Source organism: Rutilus rutilus (genome assembly GCF_951802725.1).
Source record: "Rutilus rutilus genome assembly, chromosome: 22".
Taxonomy (NCBI): Eukaryota; Metazoa; Chordata; class Actinopteri; order Cypriniformes; family Leuciscidae; genus Rutilus; species Rutilus rutilus.
Window position 1 is genome coordinate 742,072 of NC_140227.1, and position 27,773 is coordinate 769,844.

Here is a 27,773-nt window from a genome sequence, read left to right on the forward strand (position 1 = left end):
ACCAGAGCCGTTCACATGTTCATGTGTGTCTAATTCTCACACTGGTACTGGAATACATATAACTGTGTTTACATCCAGATCTGTGTTCAGTGTGTGTGTGTGTGTGTGTGTGTGTGTGTGTGTGTGTGTGTGTGGCGAAACTCTTTAGTCTCATAGATTTGTAGTTTGGATTGATTTGCTCCAGAAGTGTTGATGAAGAGTGTGTTTAACACACGTCAGATGTACTTGAAGGAAGAGTGTGTTTAATGATGTACTTGAAGGAAGAGTGTGTTTAATGATGTACTTGAAGGAAGAGTGTGTTTAATGATGTACTTGAAGGTAAATCATATTGCGAGAGGATTTTTAAGAGAAATTAGTGCCTTTTAAAGCAGTTTTTAATGTCATGTTATATTTCTATGCAGTTTTTTGTTGTCAGTCGAATGTTTTGAGAGACAATCAATTTGTTTTTGGTGAAAATTTGTTATATTATTTTATCAATAAAACTATTACAGCATATCTTGTGTGTGTATATAAGACTTTAAGAATGTACCAGAGAATTATGATTTTTGTTAAACTGTTTAATGACATTAAAATAATGTGGGAAATATTAGAACGGTCACGTATGTAAAAACAAACAAACAAAACGGCCTTAAAGTTCATAGTACACATTTATTTACAAGTGACAAAAATGCAACTATTTGTCAACCTTTATTAAACTACCAGGATGCATTATAATACTTCTGAGCAGTTGTTTAACTGTATATCTAAAATTCAAAAACAAACGTTCAAGTAAATGGCTTTTATTTTCTACAAGGATGTTTCGTCTCAGTGCAAATCTCACCAGAATGTTACAATGTAACAGTAACCAGTAAATATATAATATATATATGTATGTGTGTGTGTGTGTGTGTATATATATATAGAATGGAGTATGTAACAATTACTAAAACTGGCACAATGAAGATAAAAATACAGAACATATTGATTTAATATAAAGTATTACACAGACAATTCCACGAGAATGGTAGACATGTGACGGTAAAAGCTTGAGTTACTGTAATCTGATGTAACACTGAACTGTGGGAAATAACAGAGTACTAATGCGCTCTTTAAAACAGCTGTGCTATGGAAGTTTGTTCACACCAACAAACAAAAATAAGACTTTTTCTCTCACAATTCTGCCTTTTTTCTGAGAGTTGTGAGATAAAAAGTCGCAATTACTTTTTCATTTCATTTATTTGTTTATTTTTTGCATGCTTCACTGCCTCGCAGTTGCTCTGATGTGAACGGTGTGTTTCCCGACTCACAGCGTATGAAGTCTGAGCAGACGAAACACTCAAACACGAACAGTTAAAATGACATCAGAGATGCTCGGATCTGTCGGATCGCTGCTGTTTTCTCACTTGTGCTTGTTTCAAATGTAGAGGATGTGGACTCTGGATATCAATAACCGTGTTTTAGAGAGCGTTACAGTTAAACCGGGATCAGTGCTGGTCCTCGCGTGTGTGCTCTCCTGATGTCTAGCGCTCGCTCCCGAACTCCTCCATCTGGAAGATGAGCTGCACCGCGGCGTCCACGTCGGGCACGATGCTCTCGGGCTCCACCAGCGCCGGGTCGAAGCAGAAGTCCCTGTGCCCGTGGAACACCGTCTCCGTGACGCTCCGGCCGGCGTCTCTGGGGAGCTCCAGGTGAGGGTTATACACACCTGTGCACACCAGGATGGACTTGCAGGAGGTGGCGGATGGTGACGCGAGCTCACTCTCCCAGCCGTTACTCTCCGAGTCCGAGTCCCGAGGGATGGTTCCCGATCCCGATCCCGATCCCACGTTGGCCACGGCTCGGCTCTTGCGCGCCACACGCTCCTCCAGGTACCGGTTGTAGAGATTGGCACCGTAGATGTCAGTCATCAGGTTGTCCCTAAAGGGTTAACAACAACACAGTTCATTCATTCTTCACGGTGCTCTTCATGGGTCACATTTTTATTATTTCAATGAAATGAATGTTTCATTATTATTATAATTATTAATATATTGTGGCACAATATATCGAAATACAGAAATGCATCAGTATGTGTTGTGGATAGTTCACCCAAAATGAACATTTCTGTGTGAGAAGAAATTCAAGTTTACAGAGTTTTAGTGTCAGAACTACATTAAACTACTATATATAATGTTGATATAATGTATAATAATGCAATGTGGAATATGTGTGTGTCCTGATAATGTCAGGTTTGTCCCTAAAGGCATTTAAAGGGTTAAGAACAACACGGTTCATGAATGCTTTAACCCTCTGCTGCTCTTCAACAGCGTGTCCGTCAAACATGAACTGTTTTTTTTTTTTTTTTTCAATGAAATGAATGTACTATATTTTAGTTTTTTTATTTAATATTTTGTATTTTTAGGGGATTTTATGGTAGCAATATTATATTTAGGCTGTATTTATAATCCATTTGTTCACTTTTTGAGCCTGAAACCTGAAAATAAAATTTCCAAATTAAGCCAAATTATAATTATTTTCCAAATGAAACTGTGGTAAAGCTTGAAAGCTTTAGAGCAGCGGTTCTCAACCTTTTCCTCCACTATGGTCCGAGTGCGATCAGGCATATCGGCGAGCTGTGACTAGCAGAGCATTCATGTCGTTCGTTAGTTAAATATAAGGTGATCTAGCGCTGAAATGTGTTGTTTTTGAAATCAAGTGATGAAAGCGCGCGTTGCCGTGGCGATCAGCGGCGCGGACACGGTGTTCTCTTGTGGCTCGCGCACAGTCTTCACTCGGACGCGCGCTTCAATCCGTTGCGGAGACTCTCTATTCGTTCCGATGAAATCACAAAACAAAACGCACACAAACGTGTCCCTGCCTTATATACAACCACTGATAAACATAATCGGTTTTGATGAGGATAAAACCCAATACTCCTCAGAGTGGATTAGAACCCAGAACCCCTGACACCAAAGGTTCTGCACTGGACGACTATAGTGCACACCAGAACCGGATCTATGCATTTATTCACTTGAAAATTCTCCACACTAACAACATTAGATCTCATATATGGGGGCGGTTGCAGATCATCTCTACATCACACACCCCATCGCCACATCATAGGAAACGCCGGTTAAGACAGTTGTATTCATCTTAACAATACACAATAAATCAATATACAGAAAAACAGATTTCTAAAATAAGGGATGGGCCACTAATCTGTGAGTACAGTTTGCAAAACTGAACAGGTGATGTGGTGTAATATTGAGTTACTGTAAGAAACCATTCCAGCGGGTGGAGTTTGTACTGGATATTACACATCACCTATTACACATCACCTGAGCATTACACATCACCTATTACACATCACCTGAGTATTACACATCACCTATTACACATCACCTATTACACATCACCTGAGCATTACATTACACATCTCATAGCATATATAGGCCTCTTAAACACGGCTCCTGGAAGCTTCTGTCGGCTCTATGTGAATACGAAGAGCCAAAACCTCTTATAGAAATATTGTCCCATGGTTTTATTTATTTGAGGAGTGGTTACAACTTATTTTCTATAAGTTGAAGAGTACATTTTAAAACATTGCCTAAATTTTAAATTATCCAACAAAGTGGGTCTAGAGAGAGCAATTTTTTATTTAACTTTTGTTTAGCATTTTAACTGAGTATTTTATTATATAAATATCAACCTCTCAACTTGCGAGTCTGTCCCAAGACCTAAACTGGAGCGTTCTGGGCCGCAGGAAAAGCTTAACCTATTATTTATTTATTTATTTATTTGTCAATGTAAGTCTTTAAATTGATCAACATTTAACAACGGTTAACTTTGGTTCAACTTTGCGTTTCAGGGCTCGACAATAACGCTTGTTTTCTTTTGAAGGGGCGAGTGAACGTGTAAGAATCGTCACTTGTGACCCTGCGGTCAGACGAAGTTCCTCTAGTGGAAGCGTTTGGAACTGCAGCCGAACAACATCTCACTGAACGCTCATTTTATCAGATATCAGGCTCACATTTGGAACACAACTTATTTCACTTCAGCAATAATCTCCCAAGAGTCTTCTTTAAACAGAGAACAAACTAAAGTCTGCAAAGCATTCAAGATTTATGAGAGTTTAAGTTAGAAATCAAAGTTCCCTGTACTGACATAGACATATTTAAACGTTTTTTCCTTCAAAACAATTTTTTCATTTCACTTTAAACAGCTTGAATGTAACTGGAGCGCGTGTCACTCACCCGACAGCATACAGCGATGTGATTGGCTGCCTCCAGCCTCGCTCGGACGCCTGCTCTCTGATGAGGAACTCTGCGTAGTGATAGGTCAGTTCACTGGGCTTCCCCATCAGGGCCTCATACTTCAGATCCTGACCCGTGATCTTCTTATAGATGCTCTCCAGACACACCATGAACGTGCCGTGTCCGAACCTGTGGACGGGAATCTCGTTTATTAATGGCCAGACTCACGCACTCACTGCTGTCTGTCTAAGAGCACATATTCTGCTGTTTCATCTGTGTTTAGTGTGCAATGTTGCTGTGTGATCATGAAGAAGCTCCAGTTCTTCTCTATATCAGTGTCAGTGTTTCTCAACTCCTGAAAAGTTTCTTCCGGGAACGAACACGTCACAATATTCCTCATTTACAGTTTTTTACGATTACTATGACAGATTTTTCAATACTTTTAACAATTTTCCAAAACTCTTAACACTGTTAGCACTACATCCGTCTGTGTCAGCTATACTATTAACACATTTCTTGTTGCTTTAACACAAAACGCATACAATTAACACAAATTTAAAATGCTTGAACTTCTTTTACACACTAGCTCAAACAAGACCAAAACAATGGATTTTTACTGCCAAATTTACCAATGCTTTAACACTGTATGTCAGAACAGAGAACACCATGTTCTAAACCTAACCTTACAGGCTAAAGTCAAGGTAAACAGCTGTTTATATTGTGAATTGAAACACAAATATATCCCCTGTATTTTATTCTATTGTTACTGAGAAACAGCTGATTGAATTATGCAAATATATAAATCACAGCTGATTCCCATCTAGGAAACACACTCAGGTGTTGAGGTTCTTTCAATCGCATGACCATATGGTATAAAAGAGGACCTTTTGGGATGATCTTTTGTGAAAAGGGAACAATATAGAGCAACAAAAGGGAGAGGAGTGGGACAAGGGCAAGGGAGAGGAGTCGGACAAGGGCAAGGGAGATGAGTGGGACAAGGGCAAGGGAGAGGAGTGGGATAAGGGCAAGGGAGAGGAGTAGGGCAAGGGAGAGGAGTGGGGCAAGGGAGAGGAGTCGGACAAGGGCAAGGGAGAGGAGTGGGACAAGGGCAAGGGAGAGGAGTGGGATAAGGGCAAGGGAGAGGAGTAGGGCAAGGGAGAGGAGTAGGGCAAGGGAGAGGAGTAGGGCAAGGGAGAGGAGTGGGGCAAGGGAGAGGAGTGGGGCAAGGCAGAGGAGTGGGACAAGGGCAAGGCAGAGGAGTGGGACAAGGGCAAGGGAGAGGAGTGGGACAAGGGCAAGAGAGAGGAGTGGGACAGGGACAAGGGCGAGGAGTGGGACAGGGACAAGGACAAGGGAGAGGAGTGAGACAAGGGCAAGGGAAAGGGAGAGGAGTGGGACAAGAACAAGGGAGAGGAGTGGGACAAGAACAAGGGAGAGGAGTGGGACAAGAACAAGGGAGAGGAGTGGGACAAGGGAAAGGAAGAGGAGTGGGACAAGAACAAGGGCAAGGGCGAGGAGTGGGACAAGGACAAGGGCAAGGGAGAGGAGTGGGACAAGGGCAAGGGAGAGGAGTGGGACAAGGGCAAGGGCGAGGAGAGGGACAAGGGCAAGGGAGAGGAGTGGGACACGGGCGAGGAGTGGGACAGGGACAAGGGCAAGGGCAAGGGAGAGGAGTGGGGCAAGGGCAAGGGAGAGGAGTGGGGCAAGGGCGAGGAGTGGGACAGGGACAAGGGCAAGGGAGAGGAGTGGGGCAAGGGCAAGGGCAAGGGAGAGGAGTGGGGCAAGGGCAAGGGAGAGGAGTGGGGCAAGGGCGAGGAGTGGGACAGGGACAAGGGCAAGGGAGAGGAGTGGGGCAAGGGCAAGGGAGAGGAGTGGGACAAGAACAAGGCAGAGGAGTGGGACAAGGGCAAGGGAGAGGAGTGGGACAAGGGCAAGGGAGAGGAGTGGGACAAGGGCAAGGAAGAGGAGTGGGACAAGGGCAAGGAAGAGGAGTGGGACAAGGGCAAGGCAGAGGAGTGGGACAAGGGAGTGGGAGAGGAGTGGGACAAGGGCAAGGCAGAGGAGTGGGACAAGGGAGCGGAGTGGGACAAGGGCAAGGGAGAGGAGTGGGACAAGGACAAGGGAGAGGAGTGGGACAAGGGCAAGGGAGAGGAGTGGGACAAGGGCAAGGGAGAGGAGTGGGACAAGGACAAGGGAGAGGAGTGGGACAAGGACAAGGGCAAGGGAGAGGAGTGGGACAAGGGCAAGGGAGAGGAGTGGGACAAGGACAAGGGAGAGGAGTGGGACAAGGACAAGGGAGAGGAGTGGGACATGGACAAGGGAGAGGAGTGGGACATGGGCAAGGGAGAGGAGTGGGACATGGGCAAGGGAGAGGAGTGGGACAAGGGCAAGGGAGAGGAGTGGGACAAGGGCAAGGGAGAGGAGTGGGACAAGGGCAAGGGTGAGGAGTGGGACAAGGCAGAGGAGTGGGACAAGGGCAAGGGAGAGGAGTGGGACAAGGGCAAGGGAGAGGAGTGGGACAAGGGCAAGGGCGAGGAGTGGGGCAAGGGTGAGGAGTGGGACAAGGGAGAGGAGTGGGACAAGGGAGAGGAGTGGGACACGGGCGAGGAGTGGGACAGGGACAAGGGCAAGGGCAAGGGAGAGGAGTGGGGCAAGGGCGAGGAGTGGGGCAAGGGCGAGGAGTGGGACAGGGACAAGGGCAAGGGAGAGGAGTGGGGCAAGGGCAAGGGAGAGGAGTGGGACAAGAACAAGGCAGAGGAGTGGGACAAGGGCAAGGCAGAGGAGTGGGACAAGGGCAAGGCAGAGGAGTGGGACAAGGGCAAGGGAGAGGAGTGGGACAAGGGCAAGGGAGAGGAGTGGGACAAGGGCAAGGAAGAGGAGTGGGACAAGGGCAAGGAAGAGGAGTGGGACAAGGGCAAGGCAGAGGAGTGGGACAAGGGAGAGGGAGAGGAGTGGGACAAGGGCAAGGCAGAGGAGTGGGACAAGGGAGCGGAGTGGGACAAGGGCAAGGGAGAGGAGTGGGACAAGGACAAGGGAGAGGAGTGGGACAAGGGCAAGGGAGAGGAGTGGGACAAGGGCAAGGGAGAGGAGTGGGACAAGGACAAGGGAGAGGAGTGGGACAAGGACAAGGGCAAGGGAGAGGAGTGGGACAAGGGCAAGGGAGAGGAGTGGGACAAGGACAAGGGAGAGGAGTGGGACAAGGACAAGGGAGAGGAGTGGGACATGGACAAGGGAGAGGAGTGGGACATGGGCAAGGGAGAGGAGTGGGACAAGGGCAAGGGAGAGGAGTGGGACAAGGGCAAGGGAGAGGAGTGGGACAAGGGCAAGGGAGAGGAGTGGGACAAGGGCAAGGGTGAGGAGTGGGACAAGGCAGAGGAGTGGGACAAGGGCAAGGGAGAGGAGTGGGACAAGGGCAAGGGAGAGGAGTGGGACAAGGACAAGGGCAAGGGCGAGGAGTGGGACAAGGACAAGGGCGAGGAGTGGGACAGGGACTAGGACAAGGCAGAGGAGTGGGGAAATGGAAAGGGAGAGGAGTGGGACAAGGGCAAGGGAGAGGAGTGGGACAGGGACAATGACAAGGGCAAGGGCGAGGAGGGAGACAAGGACAAGGGCGAGGAGTGGGACAGGGACAAGGACAAGGGAGAGGAGTGGGACAAGGGCAAGGGCAAGGGAGAGGAGTAGGGCAAGGGCAAGGGAGAGGAGTGGGACAAGGGCAAGGGAGAGGAGTGGGACAAGGACAAGGGCAAGGGAGAGGAGTGGGACAAGGGCAAGGGAGAGGAGTGGGACAAGGGCAAGGGCAAGGGAGAGGAGTGGGACAAGAACAAGGGAGAGGAGTGGGACAAGGGCAAGGGAGAGGAGTGGGACAAGGACAAGGGCGAGGAGTGGGACAAGGGCAAGGGCGAGGAGTGGGACAAGGGCAAGGGCAAGGGCGAGGAGTGGGGCAAGGGCAAGGGAGAGGAGTGGGACAAGGGCAAGGGAGAGGAGTGGGACAAGGGCAAGGGCAAGGGCGAGGAGTGGGACAAGGGCAAGGGTGAGGAGTGGGACAAGGGAGAGGAGTGGGACAAGGGCAAGGGAGAGGAGTGGGACAAGGGCAAGGGTGAGGAGTGGGACAAGGCAGAGGAGTGGGACAAGGACAAGGGAGAGGAGTGGGACAAGGGCAAGGTAGAGGAGTGGGACAAGGACAAGGGCAAGGGCGAGGAGTGGGACAAGGGCAAGGGTGAGGAGTGGGACAAGGGAGAGGAGTGGGACAAGGGCAAGGGAGAGGAGTGGGACAAGGGCAAGGGTGAGGAGTGGGACAAGGCAGAGGAGTGGGACAAGGACAAGGGAGAGGAGTGGGACAAGGGCAAGGGAGAGGAGTAGGACAAGGGCAAGGGAGAGGAGTGGGACAAGGGCAAGGGAGTTAGAATGCGTGGTGGCGCTCAAAGAAGGGCCAGAGCTAGGGTAACTAATGAAATAAGAGCTACTATAAAAGACCATGTCATAAACCACGGGCTATCATACAGAGAGGCTGGTGAACGAGTACAGCCAAATCTCAGCCAGGGCACGGTGGCATCAATTGTTCGGATTTTTAGAGAAACCAACAGGTAGGATATTGTTTCTCCTACTGCAAAGTGTAAATAATTTGACCATGTATTACAGTGACTGTGTGCCTCCGGTCTCTAATATGTAACTGTATATTGTCCCTCTAAGGATTCAACGTCTACCTCCTTCAGGGGGCAGAGGAAAGCTCCTGAATGAAGAACAGGAACTTGCTATTGTCAACATGGTGATTGCTGACAATGAAATTAAACTGAAGGACATTCAGTCCAGAGTTGTAGAGGACAACCTTGTCTTTAGGAACATTGCAGCAATCAGCACAACATCCATTTCTCGGACTCTAGCTAAACACAGAGTCCAAATGAAACAATTGTACAACGTTCCTTTTGAAAGAAACGGTGAGTGCATCAAAGAATTCCGTCACCAATACATCCAGGTAAGGTTATGCAATGCAGTCATTACTGTACTATACATTGTATGTTTTGCAGTAAACTACTCTATAAACTTGGAGTACATTAGGACATACAGTAGATATACAGCAAAGCATTTACATACACTGTGTCTGATTACTTTCAGAGAGTAATGGAGTTGGAGGCCAGTCAAGTCCCACTTGTAATGATCTACGTTGATAAGGCTGGCTTTAACTTAGTGAAAAGGCGTCGGCGTGGAAGAAACATAATTGGCAAAAGGGCCACAGTTGCTGTGCCGGGCCAGAGAGGAGCCAACATCACCATGTGCGCCGCAATCTCCAACGATGGTGCACTCCTGCATAAATGTGAGATTGGCCCCTACAACACCGACCGCCTTCTCCTGTTTTTAGAAGACCTGCACGAAAGACTTGTGCCAGAGGTAGAATGGGGACAGGTGAGAGACCACTTGGCAATATATGTGATCACATGGGACAATGTGGCATTCCACCATTCCCGTGCAGTCACAGCATGGTCTAACGCCCATCCTAGGATGATGTCCCCTTTCCTTGCTCCTTACTCCCCTTTCCTCAACCCCATTGAGGAGTTTTTCTCATCCTGGAGATGGAAGGTTTTTGACCATCATCCACAGGACCAAATGTCCCTCCTGGATGCAATGGATGCTGCATGCCAAGACATCACAGCTGAACACTGCCAGGGGTGGATAAGGCATGCCAAAAGATTCTTCCCATGATGCCTTGCCAGAGAAGATATCAGGTGTGATGTGGATGAGAACATGTGGCCAAATGCAGAAGACCGGGCAGATTAGAAGATGACTCTTTTTTTTATATTTTTTTTATTTTTTATTATGGTACTTTTTCTGTTCGTATATTTTGTATTTTCACATAATAAATGGCAGCTATAATGCATGTTTCTGTTATCTTGCAGTAATGTCCTTTTGCAAATAAAGTCTTTATTGCAGCAATTCTGTCTCTGTCTTTGTTTTTTCATTAACCGTACACTCTATAAAGCATCTGAGGTGGGGCTTTTTTTTAATTGAATTTCTGCAGCAAAAGACCTAAACCCAACAAAACAAAAATGTTGAGAGGCTTCAAAAGAAACTGCAGTGCAAAACACAATCTATGATCAGTACAGTATACTGTCTGTTGAATAAGGGCAGACCTGACACATATAAAATAATGCAGTTTCTGTAATTCTGATGTTAGTGTTTTTATGACATTGTGCTCTGATTGACTAAATCTTCCTGTTGGACGAGAACATATGTTAGTGTTTTGGAAAATTATTTGATTGTGAGACGTGTTTGCAGTGTTTTGGTAGACATAGTGTATTGTTGCCAGTGTATTATTGTATTTTGAAAATTAGTGTTGGAGTTTAGTTTACAATGTGTGATTTTGAGCATGAAATTAACTGTTTAATTGTGTGTTGTAGGTGTGTTGGTGCGTTAAGAGTTTAGGAAATTTGTTAAAAGTATTGAAAAAATTGTCATAGCGATTTAAAAAAACTGTAAATAATTCATATTGCAGAATAAAAGGGCGGGCCTGGTTGAGATAGTAGTGTGTTAACCTGGCAGGTGTGTGTGAGTGAGTGAGTGAGTGAGTGAGTGTGTGTGAGAGAGAGAGTGAGTGAGTGTGTGTGAGAGAGAGAAAGAGTGAGTGAGTGTGTGTGTGTGTGTGTGTGCGTGTGTGCGTGTGTGTGCGCCTCTGCCATCCACATCAGGTCCATGTTGCAGGCCAGCAGTGGCAGGTGTGTGTGTGTGTGTGTGCGCGAGTGTGTGTGTGTGTGTGTACCTGGGCGAGTGCGCCTCTGCCATCCACATCAGGTCCATGTTGCAGGCCAGCAGTGGCAGGTGTGTGTGTGTGTGCCGGCTCTCGTATGAACCGCTCAGATTCCCACTCGTCAGAAGAACGTCGACGATCAGCTGTAAGTTCGTTTCCCACCGGATCGGCTCGCCGAACAGAACCACAGCTACACACACACACACACACACACACACACACACACACACACAACACAAGCCAAACCAACACTGTTATTAATTTTATTACGTTACATCATTGCTTTGTTTTTCTTTTATAATATAAGTTCCAGCTAAATACATGTCAAGTACACACACCGTACACTACTGTGAAAACGTTTGGGGTCGGTAAGATTTTCAGTCAAAGCTGCATTTATATGATCAGAAATACAGTAAAACAGTGAAATATTATCTTAATGTAAATCAGCTGTTCTCTATGTGAATATATAGTAAAGTGTAATTTATTCCTGTGATCAAAGCTGAATTTTCAGCATCATTACTCCAGTCTTCAGTGTCACATGATCCTCCAGAAATCACTCTAATATGTCATATTTTAGTGGAAACTGATGCATTTTATTTTTCAGGATTCTTTGATGAAGAGAAAGTTTCATTTATTTGAAATAGAATCTTTTGCAACATCATAAATGTCTTCACTGTCACTTTTGAGTAGTATTAACTTCTTAAAAAAAAAGAAAATAAAAAAAGAAAGTCTTACTGACCCCAAACCTGTGAGCTAGTGTAGTTCAGGATCATTCAGACCGCTCTCATGAACAATATTCACAGAAATATGAACATTTCTACAGTCATGTGCAGCTCAGAGAAGACTGACTGACCCAGACACATGAAGGAGCGAACACAGCGATCCTTTAACCTGACGATTAATGTGTTTGAGTTGAGTGTGTGTGTATGGTTGAGTTGAACGTGTGTGTGTGTGTGTGTGTGTGTGTGTGTGTGTGTGTGTGTGTGTGTGTGTGTGTGTGTGTGTGTGTGTGTGTGTGTTGTTTGAACGTGTGTGTATGGTTGAGCAGGAACATCTCACCTTCGACCTTAGGCAGGGTCACCACAGGAGAGGACTGAAACAACAGCACATCATCAGTTAGACACATCATAAAAACACCTGACTATAAAAGTGCAAACCATCTGAAATCCTTCAAGGCTGGCTGAGGATGATTTCTCTTTTCTAACTCTAGTTAGTGTGTAATGTTGCTGTTTGAGCTTAAACAACATGTTTGATCAAAACTCCAGTAAAACTGCTGCTTCTGTGTGAATATATAGTGAAATGAAATTTGTTCTTGAATTTTTGTAACAGTTTTTATTTTTTGATCCATCGAATGCATCCTAAAAGTATTTGAAGTAAATAAAAGTATTAATTTCTTCACAAAAAGAAAAGTCTTGAGCATTTTTTAAATGATGAATTGCATCAAACTGAATCAAATTGTGACAGATTCAGATTTCATGATGCAGCGTTTCATTAAGTAGAGAATTATAATGGCAGCAAATGTTTCTCAGACACGTGTGTGTGTGTGTGTGTGTGTGTGTGTGTGTGTAGTGAGTGGTGTGTGTGTGTGTGTGTGTGTGTAGTGAGTGGTGTGTGTGTGTGTGTGTGTGTGTGTGTGTGTGTGTGTGTGTGTGTGTAGTGAGTGGTGTGTGTAGTGAGTGGTGTGTGTGTGTGTGTGTGTGTGTGTGTGTGTGTGTGTGTGTGTGTGTGTGTGTGTGTGTGTGTAGTGAGTGGTGTGTGTGTGTGTGTGTGTATGTATGTGTGTAGTGAGTGGTGTGTGTGTGTTTGTGTGTGTGTGTGTGTGTGTGTGTGTGTGTAGTGAGTGGTGTGTGTGTGTGTGTGTGTGTGTAGTGAGTGGTGTGTGTGTGTGTGTGTGTGTGTGTGTGTGTGTGTGTGTGTGTGTGTGTGTGTGTGAGTGTGTGTGTGTGTGTGTGTGTGTGTGATCTGGACTCACGGGGAGTTTGGGCCGCCGGTTGTGATCCACCATGTCCAGCAGAGGGAAAGACTCGCGCAGCATGTCGATGCTGACGACGTTAGTGAAGCCCACGCTGATCCACAGGTTAAGGAGTCATTATCACTGCTTTATGACCAAAGCCTTTTCTCTCCGCAAACAACAGGAGATTTGAGGGATTATGATAATCCCATTCCTCACAGTAAGCTTGTAAATACTATCACATCATCGAGGGGGAATAAAAGCCACATCTGCATATGTGCACTCAATTAAAATCTGCAGGTCAATAATCACACCAGGCCGTATCAGGAGGATAACACACACACACACACACACACACACACACACACACACACACACACACACACACACACACACACACACACACACAGTGAAGGAACAGGAGGATAACACACACACACACACACACACACACACTGAAGGAACAGGAGGATAACACACACACACACACACACACACTGAAGGAACAGGAGGATAACACACACACACACACACACACTGAAGGAACAGGAGGATAACACACACACACACACACACACTGAAGGAACAGGAGGATAACACACACACACACACACTGAAGGATACTTCTTGGCGATGTCCAGCACAGGGCCTTGTCCAGACACCAGCACATGCTTGTCATGAAACTTCTTGAACATTCTCAGAGGACTGTGAGACATCATGACCTGGTCCTGAGAAATCTATAAATCAACAGATTATCATCCATATCAGCCGTTATTATCCACTCATAAACACTTCATGCAACAAAACATGTACACTACTGAACATCTGTGTTTTCAGACATGAAGAGTTTATTTTGTTCCGAATCAGTGATTAAACTTGTTATAATGTTGCCATTTCTTCTTGATCCGGGTCTTTTCCACAAGACAACTCTCCAAAGCCAGGATGATTCGCAGTTTTATTGAATATAATCTAAAGTGAACAAGACAAAGACTTGACAAAACATGAACTTCCCAACAGTAGAACGACACGAACGACACTGGTGACATGACCCGGATCCGGCCCTCATCTGTGCTGAATCACACTGTTACAGATTAATAAACACTCAGCACTGAATCATGCTGTCTGAACTGTGTGGAAGCTTGTTTCCGCCACAGAATAAAAAATATAAAAGATAATTGCAACTTTTTTTCTCACAATTGCGAGTTTATATCTTCTATAAAGTCAGAATTGCATGATATAAAGTTGCAATTGCGTGTTATAAAGTCAGAATTGTGAGATTTAACTTTTTTGCTCAGAATTGTGTTTATATCTCGTAATTCTGACTTTCTAACACGCAATTGCAAGAAATAAAGTCAGAATTGCAAGAAATAAAGTCAGAATTGCGAGAAATAAAGTCAGAATTACGAGAAATAAAGTCAGAATTGCGTGAAATAAAGTCAGAATTGCGAGAAATAAAGTCAGAATTACGAGAAATAAAGTCAGAATTGCGTGAAATAAAGTCAGAAATAAAGTCAGAATTGCGAGAAATAAAGTCAGAATTGCGAGAAATAAAGTCAGAAATAAAGTCAGAATTGCGAGAAATAAAGTCAGAAATAAAGTCAGAATTGCGAGAAATAAAGTCAGAATTGCGAGAAATAAAGTCAGAAATAAAGTCAGAATTGCGAGAAATAAAGTCAGAATTGCGAGAAATAAAGTCAGAATTGCGAGAAATAAAGTCAGAAATAAAGTCAGAATTGCGAGAAATAAAGTCAGAAATAAAGACAGAATTGCGAGAAATAAAGTCAGAATTGCGAGAAATAAAGTCAGAATTGCGAGATATAAAGTCAGAATTGCGAGAAATAAAGTCAGAATTGCGAGAAATAAAGTCAGAAATAAAGTCAGAATTGCGAGATATAAAGTCAGAATTGCGAGAAATAAAGTCAGAAATAAAGTCAGAATTGCGAGAAATAAAGTCAGAAATAAAGTCAGAATTGCGAGATATAAAGTCAGAATTGCGAGAAATAAAGTCAGAAATAGAGTCAGAATTGCGAGAAATAAAGTCAGAAATAAAGTCAGAATTGCGAGAAATAAAGTCAGAAATAAAGTCAGAATTGCGAGATATAAAGTCAGAATTGCGAGAAATAAAGTCAGAATTGCGAGATATAAAGTCAGAATTGCGAGAAATAAAGTCAGAATTGCGAGAAATAAAGTCAGAATTGCGAGAAATAAAGTCAGAAATAAAGTCAGAATTGCGAGAAATAAAGTCAGAATTGCGAGAAATAAAGTCAGAAATAAAGTCAGAATTGTGAGAAATAAAGTCAGAATTGCGAGAAATAAAGTCAGAATTGCGAGATATAAAGTCAGAATTGCGAGAAATAAAGTCAGAAATAAAGTCAGAATTGCGAGAAATAAAGTCAGAATTGCGAGAAATAAAGTCAGAAATAAAGTCAGAATTGTGAGAAATAAAGTCAGAATTGCGAGAAATAAAGTCAGAATTGCGAGATATAAAGTCAGAATTGCGAGAAATAAAGTCAGAAATAAAGTCAGAATTGCGAGAAATAAAGTCAGAATTGCGAGAAATAAAGTCAGAATTGCAAGATATAAAGTCAGAATTGTGTGATATAAAGTCAGAATTGCGAGAAATAAAGTCAGAATTGCGAGAAATAAAGTCAGAAATAAAGTCAGAATTGCGAGAAATAAAGTCAGAATTGCGAGATGTAAAAAGTCACAATTATCTTTTAAAATGTTTTATTCTGTGGCGGAAACAAGCTTCCATAGAACTGTTAAAAAGCAGTTTTAAAAATAAACTTCCGTGTGAATGTCTTTAGAGCCAGGGAAAGAAGTGTGCATTCTCCCTAGGGCTGTGCAAAAATATCGATACAGCTAACTATCGCGATATTTTTTTTCACGATAGTGTATCGATATTTCAACCTCTAGTATCGATATAAAAAAAAATATAAAAAAATGTCATCAAATCCCTCTGTGTGCGTCAAACAGTCTCCGCCGCTGCTGTAGTTGTCGCTGACTCGCTGTCCAGTTGTATGAGGCGCCGGACTGGACAAAAGCGAAGTGAACTGCGCGCGAGAGAGACCGAGGGTGTGAGCGCGCGAGAGAGACCGAGTGTGTCTGCGCGTGAGAGAGACCGAGGGTGTGAGCGCGCGAGAGAGACCGAGTGTGTCTGCGCGTGAGAGAGACCGAGGGTGTGAGCGCGCGAGAGAAACCGAGGGTTTCCGAGCATTGGTACATTCATAGTAATATAATTACTATATAAGAGGCATAGAAGTTCGATTAATGGACAACAATAATCAGTACAAACGTCTTGTCGGACAACAATAATCAGTACAAACGTCTATTGTTTAATAAATATAAATAATTCGAGCACATAAACTTCCATATGGAGGATTAAATAAGATTGAATGTATGTAGTAAGATTCCATAACTAATCACTGACACTGTACCACAATCGCGTCAAATAACAATGATTCTGAATTTTATTCACCAACATCAGGATGTTGTCAGTGCAAGTCATGGTGTCCGAGCATTAGTAGGCTTATTTGGTACATAGTAATATATAATTATTATATAAGAGGCATGGACGTTCAATTAATGGACAACAATATAAATAAAAACAACAATTAAATTATTATAAACAATAGTTCAAAACAAGACGTTTGTAGTACTGATTATTGCTGTCCATTAATCGAACTTCCATGCCTCTTATAGTATATAATATTATGTACCAATTAGGCTACTAATGCTGGGGCACTCTCAGTCTCTCTCGCACGCAGACACACTCCGTCTCTCGCGTACTGTCGCTCGCACACGCAGACACACTCGACACAATGCAAATACCTTTGCGAATAAATTGGAATTTAAGTTTTTGTCTGCTGAGTTATCAATATAATGTGATACACATACCAGAATACCCCAGGTGGTACATAACAAGTTGTATATTCAGCTCTACTTTTATTTTATTTTTACATTTTTGATTTAAAAAAAAAGAAAAGTATTGCAATATATCGCAATATGTATTGTATTGTATCGTATCGTGATATATCGTATCGTGACCCATGTATCGTGATATGTATCATATCGTGAGGCCCTTGCCAATACCCTGCCCTAATTCTCCCAGCGCATGAAGCTCTCGTTTGTCGAAAGCTGACGTTTATTTAGATTTCTCATGGTTTGATCTCTTCAATGCTGAATGAATGTGATACAGAGAGCATTTCACAGCAGAAATCTCCTGGAGACTGCGAGAGAACAGAACTCACGGGAACACCCAGTATGTGTGACAGCTGATCTGCCTTCTTCTGTCGTAAGCAGTTTCCAGCATTCGTGACGAAGACGACGGGAACCAGGAACTGTCCCTTGGCGTCCACAAGCTTCTGGAAGGCTCTCTTGGCCGCTGGGATGGGCGTCTTCCCTCGCACTAGGACTCCATCGATGTCAAAAAGCAACCCGAAGCCTGGCTCCAACTGTTAGAGAGAGGCAGAGATCCACAATAGAGAATAAACATCAAAAACAGACCTAAAGAAAAGCACACATTACTGGATGAATCAGTGTTTTTGAACGAATCTCTTGAATGAATGATTCAATGACTCACTCATGAAGACTTCACTTGTTTCATTACTGGATGAATCAGTGTTTTTGAACAAATCTCTTGAATGAATGATTCAATGACTCACTCATAGAGACTTCACTTGTTTCATTACTGGATGAATCAGTGTTTTTGAACAAATCTCTTGAATGAATGATTCAATGACTCACTCATAGAGACTTCACTTGTTTCATTACTGGATGAATCAGTGTTTTTGAACAAATCTCTTGAATAAATGATTCAATGACTCACTCATGAAGACTTCACTTGTTTCATTACTGGATGAATCAGCGTTTTTGAACGAATCTCTTGAATGAATGATTCAATGACTCACTCATGAAGACTTCACTTGTTTCATTACTGGATGAATCAGTGTTTTTGAACAAATCTCTTGAATGAATGATTCAATGACTCACTCATGAAGACTTCACTTGTTTCATTACTGGATGAATCAGCGTTTTTGAACGAATCTCTTGAATGAATGATTCAATGACTCACTCATGAAGACTTCACTTGTTTCATTACTGGATGAATCAGCGTTTTTGAACGAATCTCTTGAATGAATGATTCAATGACTCACTCATGAAGACTTCACTTGTTTCATTACTGGATGAATCAGCGTTTTTGAACGAATCTCTTGAATGAATGATTCAATGACTCACTCATGAAGACTTCACTTGTTTCATTACTGGATGAATCAGTGTTTTTGAACAAATCTCTTGAATGAATGATTCAATGACTCACTCATAGAGACTTCACTTGTTTCATTACTGGATGAATCAGTGTTTTTGAACGAATCTCTTGAATGAATAATTCAATGACTCACTCATAGAGACTTCACTTGTTTCATTACTGGATGAATCAGTGTTTTTGAACAAATCTCTTGAATGAATGATTCAATGACTCACTCAGAAAGACTTCACTTGTTTCATTACTGGATGAATCAGCGTTTTTAAACAAATCTCTTGAATGAATGATTCAATGACTCACTCATGAAGACTTCACTTGTTTCATTACTGGATGAATCAGCGTTTTTAAACAAATCTCTTGAATGAATGATTCAATGACTCACTCAAAGAGACTTCACTTGTTTCATTACTGGATGAATCAGTGTTTTTGAACAAATCTCTTGAATGAATGATTTAATGACTCACTCATAAAGACTTCACTTGTTTCATTACTGGATGAATCAGTGTTTTTGAACAAATCTCTTGAATGAATGATTCAATGACTCACTCATAGAGACTTCACTTGTTTCATTACTGGATGAATCAGTGTTTTTGAACAAATCTCTTGAATGAATGATTCAATGACTCACTCATAGAGACTTCACTTGTTTCATTACTGGATGAATCAGTGTTTTTGAACGAATCTCTTGAATGAATAATTCAATGACTCACTCATAGAGACTTCACTTGTTTCATTACTGGATGAATCAGTGTTTTTGAACAAATCTCTTGAATGAATGATTCAATGACTCACTCAAAAAGACTTCACTTGTTTCATTACTGGATGAATCAGCGTTTTTGAACAAATCTCTTGAATGAATGATTCAATGACTCACTCATAGAGACTTCACTTGTTTCATTACTGGATGAATCAGTGTTTTTGAACAAATCTCTTGAATGAATGATTCAATGACTCACTCATAGAGACTTCACTTGTTTCATTACTGGATGAATCAGCGTTTTTGAACGAATCTCTTGAATGAATGATTCAATGACTCACTCAGAAAGACTTCACTTGTTTCATTACTGGATGAATCAGCGTTTTTAAACAAATCTCTTGAATGAATGATTCAATGACTCACTCAAGAAGACTTCACTTGTTTCATTACTGGATGAATCAGTGTTTTTGAACAAATCTCTTGAATGAATGATTCAATGACTCACTCAGAAAGACTTCACTTGTTTCATTACTGGATGAATCAGTGTTTTTGAACGAATCTCTTGAATGAATGATTCAATGACTCACTCAAAGAGACTTCACTTGTTTCATTACTGGATGAATCAGTGTTTTTGAACAAATCTCTTGAATGAATGATTTAATGACTCACTCATAAAGACTTCACTTGTTTCATTACTGGATGAATCAGTGTTTTTGAACAAATCTCTTGAATGAATGATTCAATGACTCACTCAGAAAGACTTCACTTGTTTCATGACTGGATGAATCAGTGTTTTTGAACAAATCTCTTGAATGAATGATTCAATGACTCACTCATAAAGACTTCACTTGTTTCATTACTGGATGAATCAGTGTTTTTGAACAAATCTCTTGAATGAATGATTCAATGACTCACTCAGAAAGACTTCACTTGTTTCATGACTGGATGAATCAGTGTTTTTGAACAAATCTCTTGAATAAATGATTCAATGACTCACTCATAGAGATTTCACTTGTTTCATGACTGGATGAATCAGTGTTTTTGAACAAATCTCTTGAATGAATGATTCAATGACTCACTCATAAAGACTTCACTTGTTTCATTACTGGATGAATCAGTGTTTTTGAACAAATCTCTTGAATAAATGATTCAATGACTCACTCATGAAGACTTCACTTGTTTCATTACTGGATGAATCAGCGTTTTTGAACGAATCTCTTGAATGAATGATTCAATGACTCACTCATGAAGACTTCACTTGTTTCATTACTGGATGAATCAGTGTTTTTGAACAAATCTCTTGAATGAATGATTCAATGACTCACTCATGAAGACTTCACTTGTTTCATTACTGGATGAATCAGCGTTTTTGAACGAATCTCTTGAATGAATGATTCAATGACTCACTCATGAAGACTTCACTTGTTTCATTACTGGATGAATCAGCGTTTTTGAACAAATCTCTTGAATGAATGATTCAATGACTCACTCATAGAGACTTCACTTGTTTCATTACTGGATGAATCAGTGTTTTTGAACAAATCTCTTGAATAAATGATTCAATGACTCACTCATGAAGACTTCACTTGTTTCATTACTGGATGAATCAGCGTTTTTGAACGAATCTCTTGAATGAATGATTCAATGACTCACTCATGAAGACTTCACTTGTTTCATTACTGGATGAATCAGTGTTTTTGAACAAATCTCTTGAATGAATGATTCAATGACTCACTCATAGAGACTTCACTTGTTTCATTACTGGATGAATCAGTGTTTTTGAACGAATCTCTTGAATGAATAATTCAATGACTCACTCATAGAGACTTCACTTGTTTCATTACTGGATGAATCAGTGTTTTTGAACAAATCTCTTGAATGAATGATTCAATGACTCACTCAGAAAGACTTCACTTGTTTCATTACTGGATGAATCAGCGTTTTTAAACAAATCTCTTGAATGAATGATTCAATGACTCACTCATGAAGACTTCACTTGTTTCATTACTGGATGAATCAGCGTTTTTAAACAAATCTCTTGAATGAATGATTCAATGACTCACTCAAAGAGACTTCACTTGTTTCATTACTGGATGAATCAGTGTTTTTGAACAAATCTCTTGAATGAATGATTTAATGACTCACTCATAAAGACTTCACTTGTTTCATTACTGGATGAATCAGTGTTTTTGAACAAATCTCTTGAATGAATGATTCAATGACTCACTCATAAAGACTTCACTTGTTTCATTACTGGATGAATCAGTGTTTTTGAACGAATCTCTTGAATGAATAATTCAATGACTCACTCATAGAGACTTCACTTGTTTCATTACTGGATGAATCAGTGTTTTTGAACAAATCTCTTGAATGAATGATTCAATGACTCACTCATAGAGACTTCACTTGTTTCATTACTGGATGAATCAGTGTTTTTGAACGAATCTCTTGAATGAATAATTCAATGACTCACTCATAGAGACTTCACTTGTTTCATTACTGGATGAATCAGTGTTTTTGAACAAATCTCTTGAATGAATGATTCAATGACTCACTCAAAAAGACTTCACTTGTTTCATTACTGGATGAATCAGCGTTTTTAAACAAATCTCTTGAATGAATGATTCAATGACTCACTCATGAAGACTTCACTTGTTTCATTACTGGATGAATCAGCGTTTTTGAACAAATCTCTTGAATGAATGATTCAATGACTCACTCATAGAGACTTCACTTGTTTCATTACTGGATGAATCAGTGTTTTTGAACAAATCTCTTGAATGAATGATTCAATGACTCACTCATAGAGACTTCACTTGTTTCATTACTGGATGAATCAGCGTTTTTGAACGAATCTCTTGAATGAATGATTCAATGACTCACTCAGAAAGACTTCACTTGTTTCATTACTGGATGAATCAGCGTTTTTAAACAAATCTCTTGAATGAATGATTCAATGACTCACTCAAGAAGACTTCACTTGTTTCATTACTGGATGAATCAGTGTTTTTGAACAAATCTCTTGAATAAATAATTCAATGACTCACTCATAGAGACTTCACTTGTTTCATTACTGGATGAATCAGTGTTTTTGAACAAATCTCTTGAATGAATGATTCAATGACTCACTCAGAAAGACTTAACTTGTTTCATTACTGGATGAATCAGTGTTTTTGAACGAATCTCTTGAATGAATGATTCAATGACTCACTCAAAGAGACTTCACTTGTTTCATTACTGGATGAATCAGTGTTTTTGAACAAATCTCTTGAATGAATGATTTAATGACTCACTCATAAAGACTTCACTTGTTTCATTACTGGATGAATCAGTGTTTTTGAACAAATCTCTTGAATGAATGATTCAATGACTCACTCAGAAAGACTTCACTTGTTTCATGACTGGATGAATCAGTGTTTTTGAACAAATCTCTTGAATGAATGATTCAATGACTCACTCATAAAGACTTCACTTGTTTCATTACTGGATGAATCAGTGTTTTTGAACAAATCTCTTGAATGAATGATTCAATGACTCACTCAGAAAGACTTCACTTGTTTCATGACTGGATGAATCAGTGTTTTTGAACAAATCTCTTGAATAAATGATTCAATGACTCACTCATAGAGATTTCACTTGTTTCATTACTGGATGAATCAGTGTTTTTGAATGAATCTCTTGGAAAAATGATTCAATGACGCACTCAGAAAGACTTCACTTGTTTCATTACTGAATGAATCAGTGTTTTTGAACGAATCTCTTGAATGAATGATTCAATGACTCACTCATAAAGACTTCACTTGTTTCATTACTGAATGAATCAGTGTTTTTGAACGAATCTCTTGAATGTTTAAAAATTGCACCACTGTTCCTGAAAATCGAGGTGAGTAACGAATTGTACACCGTTTCAGCCCAATTTAAATAATATCTTATACTGCCTTCAAATGCACCTTAGACAAGTGACTAAAATGTATTTGTCATTGAATAATTCATTAAAGAGATTCATTCAAAAACACTGATTCATCCATTAATGTTTACATTTATGCATTTGACAGACGCTTTTATCCAAAGCAACTTACATTGCATTTCAAGGTACACATTTACATTCTTATCAGTTTTTGCTTTCCCTGGGAATCAAACCCATGACCTTGGTGTTGCAAGCGCCAGCACTCTACTGTATGAGCCACAGGAAAGCTTGTGAAATGAGTCACTGAATCATCCAGTAATGAAACAAGCGAAGTCTTTAGACTTGTTCGACTTGACCCGCCGCTGCACAGACCGATCGGTTTATGACATCAAAATACCGTGATAGCAATTGAAAAGCATACGGAGCCGTCCGCTCTCTCTAATCGCTCTCGCGATATTTTGATGTCATTCACCGATCGGTCTGTGCAGCGGCGGGTCAAGTCGAACAAGTCTATGAGTGAGTCATTGAATCATTCACTCAAGAGATTCATTCAAAAACGCTGATTCATCCAGTAATGAAACAAGTGAAGTCTTTACGAGTGAGTCATTGAATCATTCATTCAAATTCAAAATTCTAATTAAATATTTTTAAATAGACTCCAGCAATTAACATTTTGTCAGAACCTTTAGTAAATTGCATGTTAATAGTTTAGTTCTCTGTTCAGAATTGTGATCTGTCTTGTTGTGAATTAATTAGAATAGAAATGTTTAATTCATTATCTTTAATAACAGAAACAGTTTTGTCTTTTACAAGGTTGTTCAGCTTTCAGAAAAGTCTACCCATAATGCATAGCGGGCGAGAACACGCAGAAAGAAAAGAGAGAGATTAGAAAAGAGATTGGCTCCGTGTGTGTGTGTGTGCTGTATCTGTGTAATCCTGTTCATAACCTTCAGTAAACAGTGTTTTATTTTAATTCAAGTGTTCTGCAAGTTCACGTCAGGACGAAGGATTTCCCAGTTAGTCGCGCAAACTTGCCACATCGACCAATAGACGTCTGCTGGTCTTATGAGTGATTCCTGTGTGAGATCTGCTTCATAAATTGCTCCGCTATTGACATCAAAATCTATATTCCACCGCATGGTTTGGCCACACTATATCTTAAGCTGGCCTTGGTACAGTGGAACTGCACACACACATGTGAATTAACAAGAGCTTACTATAGGGTTAGGGACTGATTTAGTGTTACCTAATGTTTCATTTGATGCTTTGGCAACATGAACTAAAGATATAGACAGAATAAAGATGACATAATCCAGTTTTAGTGGCACACACACACACACACACACACACACAAGCATCGCCTCATTCCAAGATGTCTCTCTCCTGGGAGATTAACTCTGCCAGAAGAGGCTGACGCTGCGTCACACTCGACCCGACGGACGCTCGTAACGCTCGCTGGAGGATTACAGTCCCTCTGCTTTACTCAAACATCACAATCCCACAGGGAGTCTCTCTCGGGAAGATCCTCCATCACGTCCATCACTCCTGCAGTTCTCATGAAGAGACGTGATGTTTATCAGCACAATCATGACGTTCCCTACAGATCACCAGATATTCCCACATCTTCAGTCTGTGTGAGGAAGAGGTTTGGTTTCACTGTGTGATCAGAGACGCTGAGTCATGATAGTCTGTGACCCTGCACCACAGAACCAGTCACATGACGCACGGGTATATCTGAGGCAATCGCCAACATAAATGACCAACTTTAAAGGAGATTTTCTCAATGTTTCGATTTTCCATAGTCGTATCTCAGCCAAATATTGTCCTGTCCTAACAAACCACACATCATTGGAAAGCTTATTTATGTATACATCTCAGTTTCAGAAACTTGACCCATGTGACCCATGGTCCAGGTCACATGGTCCCGCAGAAGTGAACTTCACTGATTTATGCTGATTAACAGTTTGCTTCAGTGAGGGACTGAACTCAGAGAATCATGTTATCATGTTGATTTAACACTAGTCTAGTGCAAACATCTTTCATTTTCACATATTTATTAAATATTAAAATATAAATGTGCTTAATTTCAACATTTTTGAGCACATCTGCTGTCATTAAACTGTATTATACATGATATCAACTATACGCAAATCCACATCAGTAGAGAATAAGGGTTATTATCATTAACTTAAACTTAAGTACATGTTGTTAAAGTCCCCCTGTGGTGAAGATCCAGCTTTTAATGTTGTTTATGTGTCTATGTGGTGTTTTTAATATGCTTTAAGACAAACCATGTGTAAGTTCATAAGTCGACACCATTGCTGAGTATTTCCTCCTTAAAACTGCAGTGAACCAAAGACAGTCTCAAACACACGCTTTGAAATCGCTGGTGTTTCTGACGTCACAAACTACCTTGTAACCAATCAGATCAACGTGTGATCGTCAACCAGTGGATCTCTGAGCTGAGGGAGTGAGTGGAGGCGGGGCTCATTTGCATATTCATAGAACTTTAAGGCATGAAGAAACATTTTGTTTTCAAGGAAAAAACGTTTAAATGTGTCATTTTGGTGATCAAAGATGAGTTTTAAGGGATAAAATGATGGACTACAGGGGGACTTAAATTAATATTACTCAGTACTTAAATATATTATTAAACTGAAACAAGGACACCTTCAAATAAAGTGTAACCAAACATTTATTTTTAACTGAAATAAAGCTCAAATATAATAAAATATAGATATTAGTTGAAAAACAAACTAAATGAAGACTAGAAATGTTGCTGAATTGAAATAAGTTTAAGTTGAAGCACTAAAATTAATAACTGGAAATAAATACAAGTTAAAGTTAAAATAAATTTAACCTAAATAGAAATATTTAAAATATATATATTTAAAAAATAATAATAATAAAATGACAAAAGCACATAACGAAATTACAAAAAAAAAAAAAATTTAACTAAAAATATACGAATAAAAACGAATGAAACTATAATAAAACTGAAATAAGGAAACAAAACAATGATGCGAACATTTAGAACTTTGCATAAATATAATGGCATAAATAACAATAACAAACCATTAATAATTATTAATAACATGATAATTAATATTAGTCTCGCTTTGTATGAAGTGTCTTTAACTAGAATGTACTACTACTACTAAGATTTAAATTAATCGCACTTATGTTTTTACATTGTAATATTTTTTAAAAATGCATGTTAACGACATTTATAATGTATAATCACCCCTAATGTCACCATGTCCTCCTCAATAACAATCAACTGTACCAGTTATTATTTTTGACTTAAATCCCTCAAATAAATGGGGCTACCATTAATATTAGCCTATGTTTTGTATAATCAGAAATACGTAATGTTTTTTTAACTGCCGCAGTATAATAACAAACAAGTGATCAAAATATCAATATCACAATTCCTCTGATTTAAAGGATGAAAACTGAGCTGTGAAGATGAATCTGCAGATCAATAACTCCAACCCCAGTGAAGAGAGGAAACTACAGTAGACGAGGATTCACACACACACACACACACACACACACACACACAATGGATCCAGCGGTTGAGCAAACATCGGATGATGTAGGCATGTAAACACTACCTGACTGCTCAGTCCTCGCGCGGGCGTCACGACGCGCCGCACGTGCCGCGAACACACGCCGCTCGACGGCCTCATCAGCGCGGCGAAGGCCTTCATCTCGATCCGCGGTTCTGGGAGTTCTGCCGGTTCCTCCGCGGTTCTGCGAGTGAGTTCTGCCCGGTTCCAGTTCCTCCATCGGGCTTTATCAGCGCCGAGGAGTGACGACAGAGGAGGAGGCGCGAGGCATCGAAAGACTCGAGTCAGGATTCAGGAAATAAACATCCTTCCGCGCCGGCAAATGGGGGAACGCGACGCGACGCGACAGACACCCCCATCCGTCCAGCGCAGCGGCGACGCGACGAGGCTGCAGTAAACATGCCTCTCAGATGCCCTCACTAACACGGACAATCGGAAGGGGCAAAAAGGGCACAAAAAGAAAAGAAAGAGTTCCTTGTTTTTGTTCTTTTTATCTTTTCTTTCCTTGGCATTTTTTATGAAAAGATGTTGATACAAATAGAATGCATTACACATCAAACGAATATAGGGAAAAGATGATCATATTACTACGTATTATTTACTTCAGATTTAGACTTCTATCTTCTACCTTGATTTAGAATCAAGAAGGTAATTATGAGGAATTCATGTTTAGTTTTGTTGATGTTGTTATTTATGTATTATATGCATGAAAGTGTTAGCTATCATGGAATCAGTAACACTTTACAATAAGGTTTCATTAGTTACATTTGTTAACATGAACTAATAATGAACTGCACTTCCTCAGCATTTACTAAAACATTATTAAAATCAAAAGTATTTGTTAACATTAGTTAATGCACTGACTGTGACATAACATGAACAAACTATTAACAGTTGTATTATTATTAACTGTTAACAAATAAAGTAACAAATGCATTGCTAATGGTCAGTTCATGTTAGTAAATACATAAAATATAAACAAATGAACCTTATTGTAAAGTGTTACTATGAAATCAAAGATTTAAATTCCTTACAATTTAGAGTTGGACCTGGACTTAAGATTTCCTTTCACTAGATGTATTTCCCCAAGATAATAACACTTGCCTTGGATAAAAACGAATGACTTTGTCAGACTGCGGCTGAAATCGAGTTATTCTTTTATTATAGTTATGCATAACTCGCATGCTGCCGTAACTTTTACAGTAGCATGGTCGGATAAATGTAACTTTAAATTATAGGGGGGTATAATGCCCTGTTCACCAGATGTACAATAAGTCTCTGATGTCCCCAGAGTGTGTGTGTGAAGTTTTAGCTCAAAATACCCCACAGATAGTTTTATATAGCATGTTAAAGTTGTCACTTTTTGAGGGTGAGCAAAAACACACCATTTTTGTGTCTGTTCCTTTAAATGCAAATGAGCTGCTGCTCCC

The 27,773-nt window shown here is 40.7% G+C and overlaps 2 protein-coding genes across 2 annotated transcripts; one reads left to right on the forward strand and one right to left on the reverse strand.

Annotated features, from left to right (window-relative positions):
* Positions 1-944: 944 nt before the first annotated feature.
* On the reverse strand, positions 945-27,467 carry LOC311282369 (haloacid dehalogenase-like hydrolase domain-containing 5). The gene is made up of 8 exons (XM_084396088.1): positions 26,389-27,467; positions 17,152-17,355; positions 13,526-13,638; positions 12,923-13,016; positions 12,010-12,043; positions 10,963-11,140; positions 4,212-4,400; positions 945-1,896 (listed from the first exon to the last, which is right to left on the reverse strand). The coding sequence occupies exons 1-8, from the start codon at positions 26,482-26,484 to the stop codon at positions 1,500-1,502; spliced, it is 1,305 nt and encodes a 434-aa protein (XP_084252214.1). The 5' UTR covers positions 26,485-27,467; the 3' UTR covers positions 945-1,499.
* LOC311282370 (uncharacterized protein) lies at positions 8,887-10,027 on the forward strand. Its single transcript, XM_084396089.1, has 2 exons — positions 8,887-9,183; positions 9,324-10,027. The coding sequence occupies exons 1-2, from the start codon at positions 8,974-8,976 to the stop codon at positions 9,906-9,908; spliced, it is 795 nt and encodes a 264-aa protein (XP_084252215.1). The 5' UTR covers positions 8,887-8,973; the 3' UTR covers positions 9,909-10,027.
* Positions 27,468-27,773: the final 306 nt, after the last annotated feature.